The 16,798-nt window shown below is 41.1% G+C and overlaps 1 protein-coding gene across 8 annotated transcripts in view; it reads right to left on the bottom strand.

Moving 5' to 3' along the window:
• Positions 1–16,798, bottom strand: part of cracd (capping protein inhibiting regulator of actin dynamics) — a 226,219-nt gene that overhangs the window by 35,746 nt on the left and 173,675 nt on the right. For 7 of the 8 annotated variants that reach the window (XM_087988310.1, XM_087988292.1, XM_043690470.2 and 4 more), the window contains 3 exons: positions 11,571–11,732; positions 3,273–3,341; positions 479–670 (listed from right to left, as the gene is read on the bottom strand). In XM_087988310.1, the coding sequence (XP_087844436.1) occupies positions 479–670; positions 3,273–3,341; positions 11,571–11,732 (423 nt within the window). The remainder of the gene's footprint in view (positions 1–478; positions 671–3,272; positions 3,342–11,570; positions 11,733–16,798) is intronic. The other variant, XM_087988295.1, reaches the window with a different exon arrangement.

Below are 16,798 nucleotides of genomic sequence, written 5' to 3'. Positions count from 1 at the left end.
CTATTCACCCTCCTAGCCAGATCGTCATCCACTCCTTTGTCTGTCTAACTGTGTTTCTCTCTCTTGGGTTCTATACCCACCTATCATTTACTCCTTACTCCTTGCCCCCTCTCACTAACTTCTCTTCTGCATAAAAACCCACATTTTCCTATCGACCATCAGTTCTGAGGAAGGGTGACTGGATCTGAAATGTTTACTCTGATTTCTCTTCACAAATGCTGCCAGACTTGCTGAGTTTTTCCAGCCATTTCTGTTATGGTTCTATGCTACTGATTAACATACAAGTACTGTAAGAATGAATAATTTAATTGTCCAGTTCCTAAAATATTTCAGAGCATATCTAAAATGTATGTAATCTCCCTTTGGAACCCCAACTGTTATCTCACTGATATTATATCACACGGCTCACATGGTGTTTGAAAACTGTTCCAAACTGAAGAACAAAAATTCTCACAATGAATTTTAACAGTACATGTACCTGTGCAAGTCTCCCATGTTTCTTTGAGATTCTTTGATTTCTTGGCTTGACAGAGAGTTTATGTTTCGCTGCTGTGTTGTCCAGGCGTCTCACAGACTGTGGAACAGCATCCAGGTTAATCGATTCAATGGTCCCACCAGAAGTCACTAATGACAGAGATCTACTGGGCCATAAGGGTCGAACAGTAGAAACCTAAAAAAAACACAGCTGTCATCATTACGAGCACCTTAAGTTTTAAAAATGAGAAGAGTTACAAAATACAGTCACGAAATAGAAGAGAATCTTGTTTAAACTAAAATGAAAACAAACTGCCATGGATTCTGAGATTTCAAACAAAACAAAAACACTGGGACAGTTCTCTCCAAAATGATGGGGAGTGCTGGGGGTCCTGAAGTCCCACCCCCTCATTTCTGGAAGATCTTATTTTTGTTTGAAAGGGGATGTGTCTGGTTATGGGGAAGGAATGGGAACAAGACAGAACTCCAAATATGAGAAGATTGAAATCAACAAGGCCATTTGAAATCAGTGCTGAGTTCAAAGAAACCACATTTTCACAAAGTTTCTGCATGAGGGGGTTAGAAACTTTTAGAGAAGTCAACAATGCTTTTAAAGGGCAGATAAATTGTAGAGAAGTATCAGAAAGTCATCATTAAACGGATAACACATCTGAAGACAAACTTCTGCCTGCATCTGAGAGTTGAAAAAGGATATGTCCAAGCGATTTCAATGTTTGTTTGTTTATTGACATATCCCTGCTAATAGTGTTGTCAGTGTTTGGCTGCCTTCCACAATCTCACAGTAGAGTTACTGCTGGTGGTGGGGAGTGTGGAGGTGGTGAGTGTGCAGGTGCACAGTTTTGCTATTTTGTTTAAAGTTCAAAGAGGTTATTAAAACATTGGATGTCTCCAATGTGTGGTTATGAATACACATCTGATGTTTCAAAATGGGGTTAAGTACTTAAGAGGATTTAAAAAGTTTAAATGGGCACTGATGAATGGGGGAGTTTTTTCTTAATAATAGTGAACTTTATCAGAGATATTTAGAACTTCATCTCCTCAAGGACTGGCAGACAGATTTTAGTTTAGATAAATGTGAGGTATTGCATTTTTGTAAAGCAGACCAGAGTAGGTCTTATACATTTACTCGTCAGGCTCAGGTGAGTGTTGCCAAACAAAGAGACCCAGGGGTGCAGGTGCACAATTCCTTGAAAGTGGACTAGCAGGTGGACAGGATGTGAAGAAAGTGTTTGGCACACTTGCCTTCATTAGTCAGTGCACTGAGTACAGGAGTTGGGATGTCATGCTGCAGCTGTACAGGATATTGGCAAGGCCACGTTTGGAATACTGCATACGGTTCTAGTCGATCTTCTATAGGAAGGGTGTTGCGAAACTTGAGAGGGTACAAAAAATACTTACAAAGATGTTGCTGGGACTGGAGAGTTTGAGCTATAGGGAGAGGCTGAAGAGTGTTGGAGATTGAGGGTTAACCTTATGGAGATCTATAAAATCATGAGGTGAAGAGATAGGGTGAATAGCCAAGTTCTTTTTTCCTGGGATGGGGGAATCCATAACAAGAGAGCATTGGTTTGAAGGGAAATGATTTAAAAAGGACTGAAGGGGTAACTTTTTCACACAGAGGGTGATGCATGTGTGGAACAAGCTGGCAGAGGAAGTGGTGGAGGCTGGTACAATTACAACATTTAGAAGGCATCTGGATGAGAATTATGAATAGGAAGGGTCTAGAGGGATATGGGCCAAATGCTGGCAAACGGGACTAGGTCAGATTGGATATCTGAACGGCAAGGATGAACTGGACTGAAGGGTCTGTTTCCTTGCTATCTAACCCCATGCCTATCTGAGCATAGCTTCTTATGTTGGATACTGGGATGTTTGACACATATGGGCTTGGCACGAGAGTGGGATTGTTAAAGAGGTATAGAAGGGCCAGTAATCAAGAAACAATGGGAGCAAACTTTCAGAGAAACAAGGCCTTTTTAACAGTCTACCTCAGCACTTGGCAGTCACTGTGGCCCCCTAGATTGTCTGGGGGACAGTGGGCACACCTTCATCCTACATATGTGAACACTGAAATTAAGCACTGGTATGGTGGCACTATTAATCCAAAAACCCAGATAACGTTCTGGGGACTCAGCTTCAAATCCTGGCTTGGCAGATTGTGGAATTTGAAATCAATAAAATATGGAATTAGAAGTCTAATGATAACCACAAAACCACCGGCAATTGTCAGAAAAAACTATCTGGCTCACCAATGTTCTTTAGGAAATGAAACTACTTTGTCTGGCCCCACATATGAATCCAATGTGGTGGACTCTTCTTTTTGATTTGTGGTTAACTTTTTACTGTCTCCTTAACTGAACAATTAAGGATGAGCAATAACTGCTGGCCTAGTCAGAGAAACTCACAACCCTGTGAATGAATATAGAACAAAAATTCATTCAGCCTGCCATTTGAACGCTTTCTCCCAAGATGAGTGTACCAAACTGAGAAATTTTCTGTTTTCTGCTACCCTAATTCAGCAGTGTAAATGTCGGCTGCTGTGTTTAAGTTTCTGTGTGTTTCCATAAACTTACTGTTTATGATTAAGAATTGATATACAGTACTAGATTATAACATAAATAATCCTAGTGCTAGCTGGAATATCAGACTACAGACTGTATATGTGTTGTAAAATGGTGACAATTTTGTCATTACTGTTCATTTACACATTCAGTTCTCAGCTTGCAAATTGTAAATAAACTGACCAACCATTTTTTAGTGATGTAAAATTTTGTTACCTGCTCTTCTGCTTCAACTCTTGTTTCATCTAAACTCAAGGAACTAAGCCGATTGGATGGGTCATTGGACTGAGAAGGGAAAATGAAATGGAAGGATGGATTAAAAAATGTTGATGATTATAAAAGTGAAAATAATTATGGAAGATAATGGAAAGTGTTGACATTAAACAATGTAACAAAAAGCCCTTTGTACCTTTGAAATACATACTAACTTCACATCTAAGGCTAAATGTGTAAAGGTGCAGCAATATTCAGTTCAGCTGATCTTTCCATCATTCCATACAATCCATAACATACACGCATAGAATTAGGCCATCCTGCCCATCAATGGGCAGCACGGTGGCACAGTGGTTAGCACTGCTGCCTCACAGCATCAGAGACCCGGGTTCAATTCCCACCTCAGGCGACTCTCTGTGTGGAGTTTGCACATTCTCCCCGTGTCTGCGTGGGTTTCCTCCGGGTGCTCCGGTTTCCTCTCACAATCCAAATATGTGCAGGTTAGGTGAATTGGCTCTGCTAAATTGCCTGTAGTGTTAGGTGAAGGGGTAAACGTAGCGGAATGGGTCTGGGTGGGTTGCACTTCAGGGGGTTAGTATCGGTGTGGACTTGTTGGGCCGAAGGGCCTGTTTCCAGACTAAGTAATCTAAAAATAGTCTATTCCACCATTCAATTATGGCTGATAGGTTTCTCAACCCCATTCTCCTGCCCTCTCCCCATGGTCCTGGATCCCCTTACTAATCGAGAACCTATCTTTGTATCAAATGCACTCAATGACTTGTCCTCCACAGCCTTCCATGGCAAGGAGTTCCACAGATTCACCACCCTCTGACCAAAGAAATGCCTCCTCATCTCAGTTCTAAAGGGTCATTTCTTTATTTGAGGCTATGCCCTTGAGTCTTATTCTCTCCAACCAGTGGAAACATCTTCTCCATGTCCACTCTATCCAGGCCTCTCAGTATACTGTAAGTTTCAATTTGATTCTCCCTGTCTTCCTTCTAAACTCCACCAAGTCCAGTTCCAGAGTCCTCAATTCACCTCATACGACAAGCCCTTCATCCCCAGATCATTCTTGTAAACCTCCTCTGGACCCCCTCCAATACAAGCTTATCCTTCCTTAGATACAGCATCCAAAATTGATCATAATATTCCAAATATGGTCTGACCAGAGCATCATACAGCTTCAGCACTGCATTTCTGCTCTTGTATTTTAGCCCTCTGCAAGACTGCATTTATCTTCCTAAGTGACAACTGAACCTGCACGTTAACATTAAGAGACTCCTGAACTAGATCGCTTAACTCCTTTTTGTACTTCAGATTTCTGCAGCCCTTCCACATTTAGAAAGTAGTCAATGCATCTAATCTTCCTATCAAAGTATATAACCTCATACTTTCCCACATTACATTCCACTTCTTTGCCCACTCTCCTAGCCTGTCCAAGTCCTTCTGCAGCCTTTCTGCTTCCTCAACACTACCTGTCCCTCCACCTAACTTTCTGTCACCGCAAAATTAGCAACAATGACTTCAGTTCCTTCTTCCAGATCATTAATGCATAATGGGAATAGTTGTGGTCCCAAAATTGACCTCTGTTGAACAGAATACATTGAATGACTGATATGGAATTAATTTCAAGGATGCACTACAGAAATAAAGACTCTAACAATGTTTAGTGTACTGATTATTATTTACAATGTCAGATTTAAAATCTATATCTACATATATTGAAGCCTAGAAATTTAGTACTTCTCATGTTTGGACAGCAGCTCTGGAGTATAAACAGCCAGGAGGAACATGAGGAGATCGAAGGAGCCTGGAATTTTGGACATCAGGCCTGAATATAAGAGAGATAGCATGTGGGTAGGAACCACACAGATTTGTCTATCAATGCTCAGGAAAGAAATGAAATAAGATCACAAACATCTGGATAAGCAAAGGTTGGGCCTCAGATGCATGATCCAGGGTTTATTGTGGTTCAGGGAAAAAGTGTTGGGAGTTTCAAGTTGGGGTTAGGAAGTGCTGTTGGCATGGTTTAGGTTTTCTGGATTAGGTCTGAGCATCAGATCTGGATTTGGGAAAAGTGGTCTCTTGGATTTTGGAATTGGGACCATGGTTAGAGGTCTCAGAACCAGAAGTTGTGATGATCAGTACTTGACATGTCTGAACTGCACGTTGTGTGGTGTTGGTTTTCATCAAGCCAATCAGTACTATCGCTGATCACTCAGGCAAAAACTGCAATTGCAAGAGATATATTTGATATATAAAGCCCCCAACTCTCATATTTTATTGGCAAAAGGACACGCTCTATTTGGCCTTTATAACATCCTGTCTGGCAAACTCAGTATTGCTCATATTGTGGCTGCAATTTTGGACACAAATTTCCACCTGCAGTGCAGTAAAAGGCTGCACTGCAGAGTCCACTTTCTAAACCTATTTGTCACTGTTGTGTATTGTGAATTTGTTGCAAAATCTACCCAATTGTCTGCTTTCATGTAATTTCCCTCCAAATTATTAGTTTCTAATTATCACCTCAAAGAGTTTCTTCTGGTTAGCTACAACAAATGGAAACATCAGAATCTTAGAATGTTTTTATCCCTAAGGTAGGTAAGGTGGTGAAGAAGGCATTTGGCACCCATGCCTGCATCACTCAGAGCATTGGATTTGGACATGTTACAGCTGTATGAGACATTGGTAAGGCCCTATTTGGAGTACAATTCTGGTCGCCCTGCTATAGGAAGGATGTTATTGAACTAGAAAGGATGAAAAAAAGATTTAACGAGAATGGTACCGAGTTATAAGGAGAGGCTAGACAGACTGGGACTTTTTCCCTGGAGTGTAGAAGGTGGAGGAAGCTAATGGTTCATAAACTCATGAAGGGCACAGACAAGATGAATAGCCAAGGTTGGGGAGTCCAAAACTAGAGGGCACAGGTTTAAATGAGAGGGGAAAGAATTAAAAGGAACCTGAAGAGCAACTTTCTCACGCAGAGGGTAGTGCATGTATAGAATGAGCTGCCAGAGGAAATGGTGGAGGTGGGTACAATTACAACATTTATAAGGCATCTGGACAAGTACATAGATAGTAAAGGTTTAGTGGGATTCGGGGTCCATATGCAGGCAATTGGGATGAGTTCAGTTTAGGAAACCTGGTCAGCATGAACAAGTTGGGCAGAAGGGCCTATTTCCATGCTGTATGACTCTATGAGTGTGTGGATGGAAATCACAGGGGGACCAGTGGGGGAGTGAATGACTCATCTTCGTTTGATGGCAAATTAGCAGCCAGCCGACAGACTCGAAACAAGCCTTCCTCATAGCCATGACAGGGTGGTAATGGGATAACATAACACAGAGTGGAACCTCTGCCCTTAAGTGGGATGAAAATCAGCCATTTGAGCAACAGCAAAATTCTAATGGTGGCTACCAGCTCCCACAGTGCCGACAGTGCTAGAGGTCCATAATGGGGAGTCGTGGAACTACAATCAGTCCCAAGAGAAAGGACTCTGGAGCCAGAGGTACAGGTTGGGGAAGGCTTGGGGATCTTAGGGAGGTGATGGTAAGGAGGATATCTTTTAAGGACTGTGTGACTTGGAAAGGAGAGTACGAGCTTCTGGTGGGATATCCCCAATGCACTACAGGCACCCTCCGAAAGTACACCTCCTTAATTCCCACATACTTTTAAAATATGCTCACTTCTGCCTGCCTAACCAAACCTGCAGTATTATTGAGTCAGTGTAGTGTTTGTAGCGAGGTCAGCCAGCTAGACCTCATACAATATGAGTTCTCTGAGAGGAGCTGTTAATCTGGTCCAATCAGGGAGACCTGACTGACATAAAAAGGTTCTAGGAGAAAGTGAGGACTGCAGATGCTGGAGATCAGAGCTGAAAATGTGTTGCTGGAAAAGCGCAGCAGGTCAGGCAGCATCCAAGGAGCAGGAAAATCGACGTTTTGGGCATGAGCCCTTCTTCAGCCCTCCTGAAGAAGGGCTCATGCCCGAAACGTCGATTCTCTTGCTCCTTGGATGCTGCCTGACCTGCTGCGCTTTTCCAGCAACACATTTTCAGCTCTGAAATAAAAAGGTGAATGTCTGGGATATTGAGCCCCGGAATGTCTGACTCAGCAAGAGGCAGTGCTATTGTCAAAGGCTATGCATTTGTAAATAAAGGGTGATTGGTGATGGGATGCCAGCTACTGAAGGCTTATTTCAGTCAGCATAACAAGATCAATTAGCATTTAATTATTTATTTACATATGTTGGGCAGTGTGCTAATTTTGGTGCCTGACCATATCCTTTATAATGTGGGTGGGTCAGGATTGTGTGGGAAAGTGGTGGGCTGAACACCTGCCCTATTTTATGTGCCCCTCTGTCAAAAATGCACCAACCAGGCACATGTAATACTCAATTTACTTTCCCACCAGCCCCTCGTGCTTTCCATCCATATGATAATCCATTTTAGTTTCAAACCAAGGTAAATTGCTGCAAGCAAGTAGAATACATCAAACTTACTTTCTGAGATAAAGAGGTTAACTTTCTAAAATTTAGGCTGATATTTTACTTATTATGGCAATCATCAAAAGTGTTTGGATAAAGTAGTCAATGTGCAATGGCAATGTAATTGTCCCATTCCTATTTCGCATAAGTGCTTTGACTCCATGACAATATGAAGCCACATGTAATCAACAAAACAAAGTATTGATACCACATGTGGAATTTTCCCATTTTCAGTTAAGTTTTGTCATGTGAGATTCATGGATTGGAGTGGATTTTCTCATGTAATCTTCCGCTCTTCACCTCATTAATGTAAATGGCCCCTTCAGCTCCCTTCTGATAGAGTCTCACAGCAGGAGAGACGGCAATGCAGGCCACTGTAGGGGTCCCAGCTAGCACCCTACACAAAGCCCTGCTGCATACCATCCAATATACAAACTGACCCTCACACTGTGGCTGTCATTATTGAGGACATGACCCAGAGAGGAGAAAACACAGACTCATCAAAGTCAGGGTCAGGTACCTGGAGCTGGTAGATGGGGTCGGGGGAGTTAGTTTGGAAAAGACCACAGTGCCTTTCCTGGCTAACTGCCATAGGAAGCCATGCCATCGGACACATACAATCTGGACCCAGATAGCGGCCCAGGTCAGTGTTGTGTCACGGGTTAAAGAGAACAGGAAGTAGGTCAACGATCCTTTGCTCTGTGCAAGGATAAGTGTCACCATCCTCTCTCTGCTACTTCAATGTCACCAGGTCACCACACATTTCTCACTAAAGCTCCTGAACTACAGTTCTCACTATTACATACTACATGTCGTTATCATCCCAGATGATGTTATTACCAAACAAGTCAGATCTCAGACTGAAATCTGGCATGATAAGTTTTTGATTTGTTTTTATTGTAACACAGACACACAATGCTGAAGATTTGGCCTTAACAAAAAAAATGGAGAAGTATGCAAAAGAGATGAAGATAAAATAACATAAACCAAATTATTTGTATATAACATAACTTTAAAATTTCAAAACACATGGTAAATGCTATTACATTAATCCCAAAAGCACTGATGTAGAGCATAGAACATTACAGCGCAGTGTTGGCCCTTCAGCCCTTGATGTTGCGCTGACCTGTGGAACCAAACTGAAGCCACCTATCCTACGTTATTCCATTTTCATCCACTGCTTTACAGTACTCACACCAGATAGAATTCTCTTCTCTTCCATATCTGAACAGATTACATTAATTTAGCTTAATTTAACTGTGACATAAATTATTGTATTTCAGACTGATGGCCTCTTCCTGGAGCCTTCATGGAACTGAACTCAGATTGTCCCAGCTTCAGGGGTTTAACCCAATATTACTGAAATATTAATGGTCTGAAATTTTTAAACTAAGCTGACATAATCCTTTTCTTAATAGTCCTAAAATTACCTTTGTTTCTTAGGTAAATGTAAAGGTAAAGTCACTATAGTCTTACCAGATCATTTGAGAGAGAGAGAGAGAGACAGAGAGAGAGACGATTAGTAGTGGTTTAACCTGAGGGCCATCAGCCCTCAGACAAGGGAAAGCTTAAGGAGGATCCTTCATGGTAATCTCAGCTGGTGTGGGAATGGCGCCCAAATTGTTGGTATCACTCTCTATTACAAACCAACCATCAGTCAACTTTGCTAAATTGATCACTACTTCTTGTTTACACATGCAGTTTCAGCTAAGACTTCTGCAAACTGCCTCACTGAAACTAAAAAAGCTTTCCTCCCATCCCAAAATTATGAGTGCTTCCCCTACACCTAAAGCATCAATTCCAGAATCTTCTACTTGAAAGCCTAATGCACCACCTTATTTACTTTGTTTGCTTGTCAATTCTCCCAAAGTAAACAAATTCCCATTAGCCTCCCTGAACTATCTCTGTCAGACTGTTTCAACAAAAAAAAATCACTGTGGCTACAGAAATATCTAAAAGGTCAGACATTTCAGAAATACAGAACAAACCCACATACCACTAGTTCAAAATCCAAACATAAATGATATATATAAATCACACATCTTACATCACAATGCCTACTCAACAGATCTCAGTCACCAAATTCTCCAAAACTACTAACATTTCCTGACCTCTGACATTCCTATTAACTCATGCTAGACACCTCACCACTGTCCACATGCATTGCCTCTAACTGCTGCTCCATATTCATCCATTATACATTACCCAATCCTGATGAAGGGGCTCAACCTGAACCATCAACTTTCCTACTCCTCCAATGCTGCCAGACCTGCTGTGCCTTTCCAATTCCACTTTTTATCGACTCCCATAATACTCAATCCATTCCTTTGTCTCATTGCTGGAAAAATTAGCCCACTGCTCCCCAAACTAATGCCTCTACATCACCCCAACAGACCAACTTGTAATCCTCAGATTGGTTGCACTTGACCTGCCATTGTGACAGTGGCTCAATCAGTGGACTGCAAGGACACAGATTCCTAGACCGAGCTCCTGTCTGACTATGGCAGCCCTGGACTGGAGTTGACTGTGGCAACACGCACTGGCTGACAATAGACCCCTTGACCCCAGTAAGGTCTGCTCCTCTTTGATTGGCCATTTGCTTGAAACATAAACAGTGTATTTGCCACATAAGTTGTTGCCATGTGTTGCAGGTGTGATACTGATATAGCCCAGTACCATACAATGACATGCCCATCCCCTTGACTATTCAATGTTCCCTGCCACAGATAAGCTACGTTCTATCTACACTGAGAAGCAATGCAAGCTACAGAGGCTGCCATTCTGTAACTTAGCACTAAGGACTGTATAATAAAAAGCAGGGCAAGGCACAGTGTCTGACTGCTTCCTAGAAAATACAACGCATACAAGGGCTAAGAAAGGAAGTCAAGAACCATAAGATGTGGATACATAAGGTACATGTGTGTGAATGTTCCCTCTAAGCTCTGTGTTTTTGTAAGTGTGCAGCCGCTCTGCATGGCGATCAGAGTCAGCGTGCCGACTGTGGCATTGACTTCTGGTTCTGGTGTGCAAAGTGACCTTGAGTTCCAAGGTAAAGTGCTGAAGGGTTGAAATGTTGTGTCAGTTAGTCAGAGAGCTGGTATGATGAGGCTGGTGGTTTGCCACTGCCAACTTGTATGGACAAAGGCCGAAGGAGGTTGGTGGCCAAGGAGCAAGGATGGAATTTGTGCCGAAGATGGAGCTGAATGATGGTTAGGACAAGTTATCAGTGAGCTGCAGTCACTAGCTACCTGCTCTGACTTATCTGATTGGAATTTGCACTGTCTAGTTTCTCGTGACAGATGTATAAACAAGGTAAGCTCAGCAATTAGCAATGTGTAATGTAGTCGTCACTCAGTAGCAAAATGCTGAAGTTGTCATTTAAAAATTAAAGGCGAAATCGTAAACATCTTTTTCAATGTTGTGATTGAGACTTTTTTCATTCTCAGTAACTTTTCTCAACTTTCTCTCCATTTCCCATACTGCTCCAGGAAGGGAGAATTCCACCTCATGTTTGTAAACAATGGGAAAAAAAAATTACAAACTATTTCTCATGAAGCAAATGGCCCCTTAATCAGGAAGGGTCTAATATCAGAACTTTAAACAGCTACCCCTCCTACAATATACATCTTCTGAGTGTTGCTTCATTGCTCCAATCAAACAAAGCAAAACTTTCTAATTAGAACTTTTATTGTGGGTTTTTAATGACAAAATTCTGCCAGCACATTATCAGAAACTGTCAATTTCAAAAGAAAAAGAGCAAATTTTATACAAAGCGCTAGATTTACAGACAAAATCTAGTGTTGACTGAAAACTCACCTTAGGTGTTGAGGCTGGAAATTTGGTATCCTGCAGAGCAGGTTGTTCCAATGGACTGCGGAGAAATTGATCAACCTCTGAGTTAGCTCCAGTATCTTCCATTCTTTTCCCAGTGAGAGTCAAGGGGTGCTGGCCAAATTTAATATCTTTTGCTAGTTGATGCTAAGAAATAGAAGAAGATGTAAATAAGTTTCTAATCTCTGGCTTTTTCAAATTGCTTGTTGTTAATTCATTAAAAAATAAGAATTCATCTCAATAACGTCACACAGTGTTTGCTTATTATTCTATTCCTAACCTGCTAAGTGAGCCTTTGACCTAGATACACTCTTCTCAATCATCAACCCCCTTAAAGTACCATACTATATGTGACAAAATACATTTAACAGATTCACCTTCTTATACATAAAAATATTGATGTTTTGGAGGAATATATACCAGATAGACTGCTTGTAGCAATATATACACAGCCCTTTGGATAAATTTACCTGAAACCATAAATCAAATACTTTGATCATTTACAGTTTTTTGTTCTACCCAGGAAGAGAAATTCTAGATTTTCAATTATTTTTTGACTTAAAGAATCAATTTTCAGAGTGGTGAACAGTTGCAAATCAACAAATGAAAAGAAACTAATGCTGTCTTAGAGGTTTGAAGTTTGTGCCACCACATGCAGTAAGATCTGGATAGCATTCAGGCTAGGTTAGTAAGTAGCAAGGGCCACACAAGTGATCATCTCCAACAACAGAGAATTGAACCATTTTTCCTTGACATTCAACAACACTACCATGTGGATTCACACTGTCAACATCTTGGAGGTTAACATCAATCAGAAACTGAATTGGAAAGGCTGTATAATAATTGTAACTATGAGAGTAGGCTAGGAAGTCTGCAGCAAGGAACCCAGATCCTCACACCCCAGATCTACAAAGTATGTGTCTGGACTGTGATGGTATACTCTCCACTTGCACGGACTGGTGCAGCTCCAGCGACACTCAAGAAGTTCAACACCATCTAGGACAATGCAGCCTGTTTGATTTGCACTCAGTCCACTACCTTAAATATTTAATTGCTCCAGCTGACTCAAAGGGGACAGCAGTGTGTACCACCTACAAGATGGTACTGCATCAGCTCAAAACGTCTCCTTAGATACTCAAGATCCCCTATTGTATGCCACCTTATTTCCCTGAAGAATACAATCAGAATTATAAACAATTGTACAGTCAAGTAAATAGATCCTCCTTCTTCAGCTAGCATTGCACTATGGAATCTTACCTGGAAAGTGCTAAAATGGAGAGTTGAAAACATGGAATACTGTATTTTGGTACAAATACACTGAATGTGTACGTTGTATATATATTGTTGTTAAACACAAAGTTATTTCAGAAAGAATCTTGCACAAACAACTGAACGGCTGTACATTTAAATAGGATATGAAGGACTATTCTTGTACAATATCAAAATTATTTGGTTAATCAATTTTCTGTAGGTTTCATACATTTGCAGAACGCAGGAGCCAAAGCCACAACAGATGCAGCTCCTCCACTATGTTCAGTGGAACCACTTTATATTTAAAATAACAATTTGGTCATCTCAGCTGCGCCATTGTTCAGTGTAATCATCATCCGTACACAAGTTTGCTTGTATCTGTACACCAAGTTGCACAAGAATGTCCATGTTATAAGATGAGATGGAACTAATGAGTTCCTTATAATCAGCACTGTCTAAATCCCCATAGTTCAGAGTATAGTTTAAATCAACATGCAAAGAATACAGTAAAACATAACCTGAAGTTTAAGATTTGTGCAGCTCTGGAAGTTCTGTCTCCATTTCTGACAAATCCTATTTTCACACACAACAGATGGAGGGGCAAGGGGAGGGGTTAGGACATTACTCGTGTGAAAAATTCAAAATCAGCAGGGCCATTTGAACTCAGTGTTCAGATCACATTTTCACGGGAGTAGTGTGGAAATTCTCAATCCTTAAAGAGGTTTCAATGCTTTTTCAGGCAGATAAGGTCTATAAGAACTGTCAAGCATGAAGATACTTGAATGGGTTGCCCCTTAAAAAATTGATAACAGCCTGTGTTTGTGGAATTAAAAAGTCTGTTCTAGCAGTTTCAATAGCTGTTTGTTGACAAAACCCTAAATGCTTTCATTATAACATTATTAATAGATAGCTGATTTCTTCAACCTATCATTATCAGAGTGTGGGGATGGGATTTGTAAGCCCACAATTTAACAGCTTGAAGATGTTATTAAAGGATTAGTTGCCTTTAAGGCAGGGTAGTGAATACATGTTTATTTTTTTAATGCAGTGACGTCTATATTTGATATTTAGGACTTTATTTCCTTTCATTTCAGTATGGGCCTGTGGTCTGCCTAGGGTGGATACTGAGTGAGTTGACATGAGAGGTAGAAGGCAAAGGTGGTGTGTGATATGGATTGTTATGAGTTGACATTGAGTTGGCAAAAGGTCTCTAAAGTAACAAGGGGATAGGTGGGAAAACATGGATTTGAGAGTGGGTGGAATAGACAATAGACAATAGACAATAGGTGCAGGAGTAGGCCATTCAGCCCTTCGAGCCTGCACCACCATTCAATATAATCATAGCTGATCATTCCTAATCAGTATCCTGTTCCTGCCTTATCTCCATAACCCTTGATTCCACTATCTTTGAGAGCTCTATCCAACTCCTTCTTAAATGAATCCAGATAGTGGGCCTCCACTGCCCTCTGGGGCAGAGCATTCCACGCAGCCACCACTCTCTGGGTGAAGAAGTTTCTCCTCATCTCTATCCTAAATGGTCTACCCCGTATTTTTAAGCTGTGTCCTCTGGTTCGGCACTCACCCATCAGCGGAAACATGTTTCCTACTGCCAGAGTGTCCAATCCTTTCATAATCTATACATCTCAATCAGATCCCCTCTCAATCTTCGAAACTCAAGGGTACACAAGCCCAGTCACTTCAGTCTTTCAGTGTAAGGTAATCCTGCCATTCCAGGAATTGACCTCGTGAACCTACACTGCACTCCCTCAATAGCCAGAATGTCTTTTCTCAAATTTGGATACCAGAACTGAACACAGTACTCCAGGTGTGGTCTCACCAGGGGCCTGTACAGCTGCAGAAGCACCTCTTTGCTTCTATACTCAATTCCTCTTGTTATGAAGGCCAGCATGCTATTAGCCTTCTTCACTACCTGCTGTACCTGCATGCTTGCCTTCATTGACTGGTGTACAAGAACACCCAGATCTCTCTGTACTGCCCCTTTACATAAATTGATTCCATTGAGGTAGTAGTCTGCCTTCCTGTTCTTGCTACCAAAGTGGATAACCATACATTTATCCGCATTAAACTGCATCTGCCATGCATCTGTCCACTCACCTAACTTGTCCAGATCACCCTGTATGATCAAATGATATGTGGGATGAGTGCTAGAAAGTGCTATCATTCTCAAAAAGCAGTGGGAATGATATCTCATAGAACCAAAGCAAACCTTTATCAAATGGCCTGCCCTGGCACTAAGTGGTCTCTGTGGCCATTTGCAACCTGTGTTTGAGGTGGGGGAGTGTGATTCCATCTCACACCCTCATCCAGTGTGAAAAACATCCTATTCAGAGAACCTGCTCAATAGTGGAGGGGTTGGGGAGGAGGGGATTGTACCAGGTCAAGCAATGTTGCTAAGGATTCAAATTGAACGGTCCTTACAGCAAAGCATAAGATGTGCCAAATTACAAACATAAACACATCTGATGTTGCCTTCAAACCACCTTGCTCCCATCCAGTACTTGCAAGGCAAGGGATTGAAAAGATCAAAGAAAAATCTATCACCTGTGTTGTAGATCAGTTAACCAGAACAAAAATCAATGAAACATAAAACTGGGCTGTTTCTTTAGTGGGCATCTGTTCAAGTTTGCCAGTTCAATACACAGGGTGCAAGTTGAAGATGTATCTTCTTGTGTCTAAAAGCCATTAATATGTTGCTGCTGGGATAATGGTTACAAAACCAGGTTAAGAGATATCCAGGATTCTTTGAGAAAGTTCCCATGAGGCAATATGTGCAGGCAATAATTCAATCCCTAATTACTCTGAATGAAAGGTTAACAAGACTAATAAGTTGCAGGGTTACATAACTATAAATTCAAAAACCTTTCCTGATAATTGAACTGTGGAACAGCCAGGCAACTGGCCAACAGACTCTGAGATATACTCTATTTTAAAGATGCCATAATTTAGAAGCATGTTATTACTTTTTCGGGACTTAGATATTTCTCCCATGTTCATTCTCAAATTCTTGCTCTTTGCTGAACTGGAGTATGTATCTGATGAATTTTTTATAATATTCTCAGTAATTCTCAATATCGGTATTAACAAAACCATTGCATTTGGTTTACTGAATACATTCTGAACACTCATGGGGTCGCCTAGACTTCAAAAAGCTGTAGGCTTATAAATTATATAATATTATTGACAAGCTATGGAGCAAATTAATGAATAAAAACACATAAGCAGTTGCAAAGGAAAATATAATTACAGTGATCTTCAGTATATATACTTCTTCCTCAATAAAGGAAATAATGAACAGATCCAAAATATTCTTATTGTTTTTTGAACTGAGATATCTTACCAAACTCATCTCATTTATTGCTAGTGTGCCCCATTCTGACACCTTATTCCACACCTTTCGCTGGATACCCCTGGAATATGGGCATTCCTTGCACGTGCACCACCATTAAAAACCCATTGAAGCTGCCCTGCATGGTCAAGGCTGGAGTCTGAACATGTTGAAGAAGCTTCTCTGATAGGGATCCTGCACTCCTGGTGGATGGGACGATCCAGAGAAAAGGCATCCTCTTCCTAGCAGAGGATGTCACATCTCCAGATTAAGACAACATGAGCAGAGGTCACCACCTGGATCACTATCTTCTCCACTGTCACACACCAGGTTATGGTCCAACAGGCTTATTTAAAATCACAAGCTTTTGGAGCACTACTTCTTAATTAAGTGAAGTGGAGGGAAGCACACAGGCACAGAATATATCGGCGGAGAGATAATGGCAAGATAATTCCAGGTAATTAAGAACGTCAACCGATAAGTACAAATAGTATGAGTGGAGTGTCGCCAGACTGAATAACAAGTCTCTGCAGATGATCAAAAGTGTCAAAGGCTATGAATAAAGCGTCAACAGCTGAATAACAAGGGATGACCTATCAACTGATTAACTAAGGCA

Source organism: Chiloscyllium plagiosum, unplaced genomic scaffold (assembly GCF_037043375.1).
Source record: "Chiloscyllium plagiosum isolate Xiang-an unplaced genomic scaffold, Cpla_swu_hap1 HiC_scaffold_1, whole genome shotgun sequence".
In the NCBI taxonomy this organism is placed as follows: Eukaryota; Metazoa; Chordata; class Chondrichthyes; order Orectolobiformes; family Hemiscylliidae; genus Chiloscyllium; species Chiloscyllium plagiosum.
Note: the sequence above shows the minus strand (reverse complement) of the source record. Positions and strands in the feature narration are given on the sequence as shown.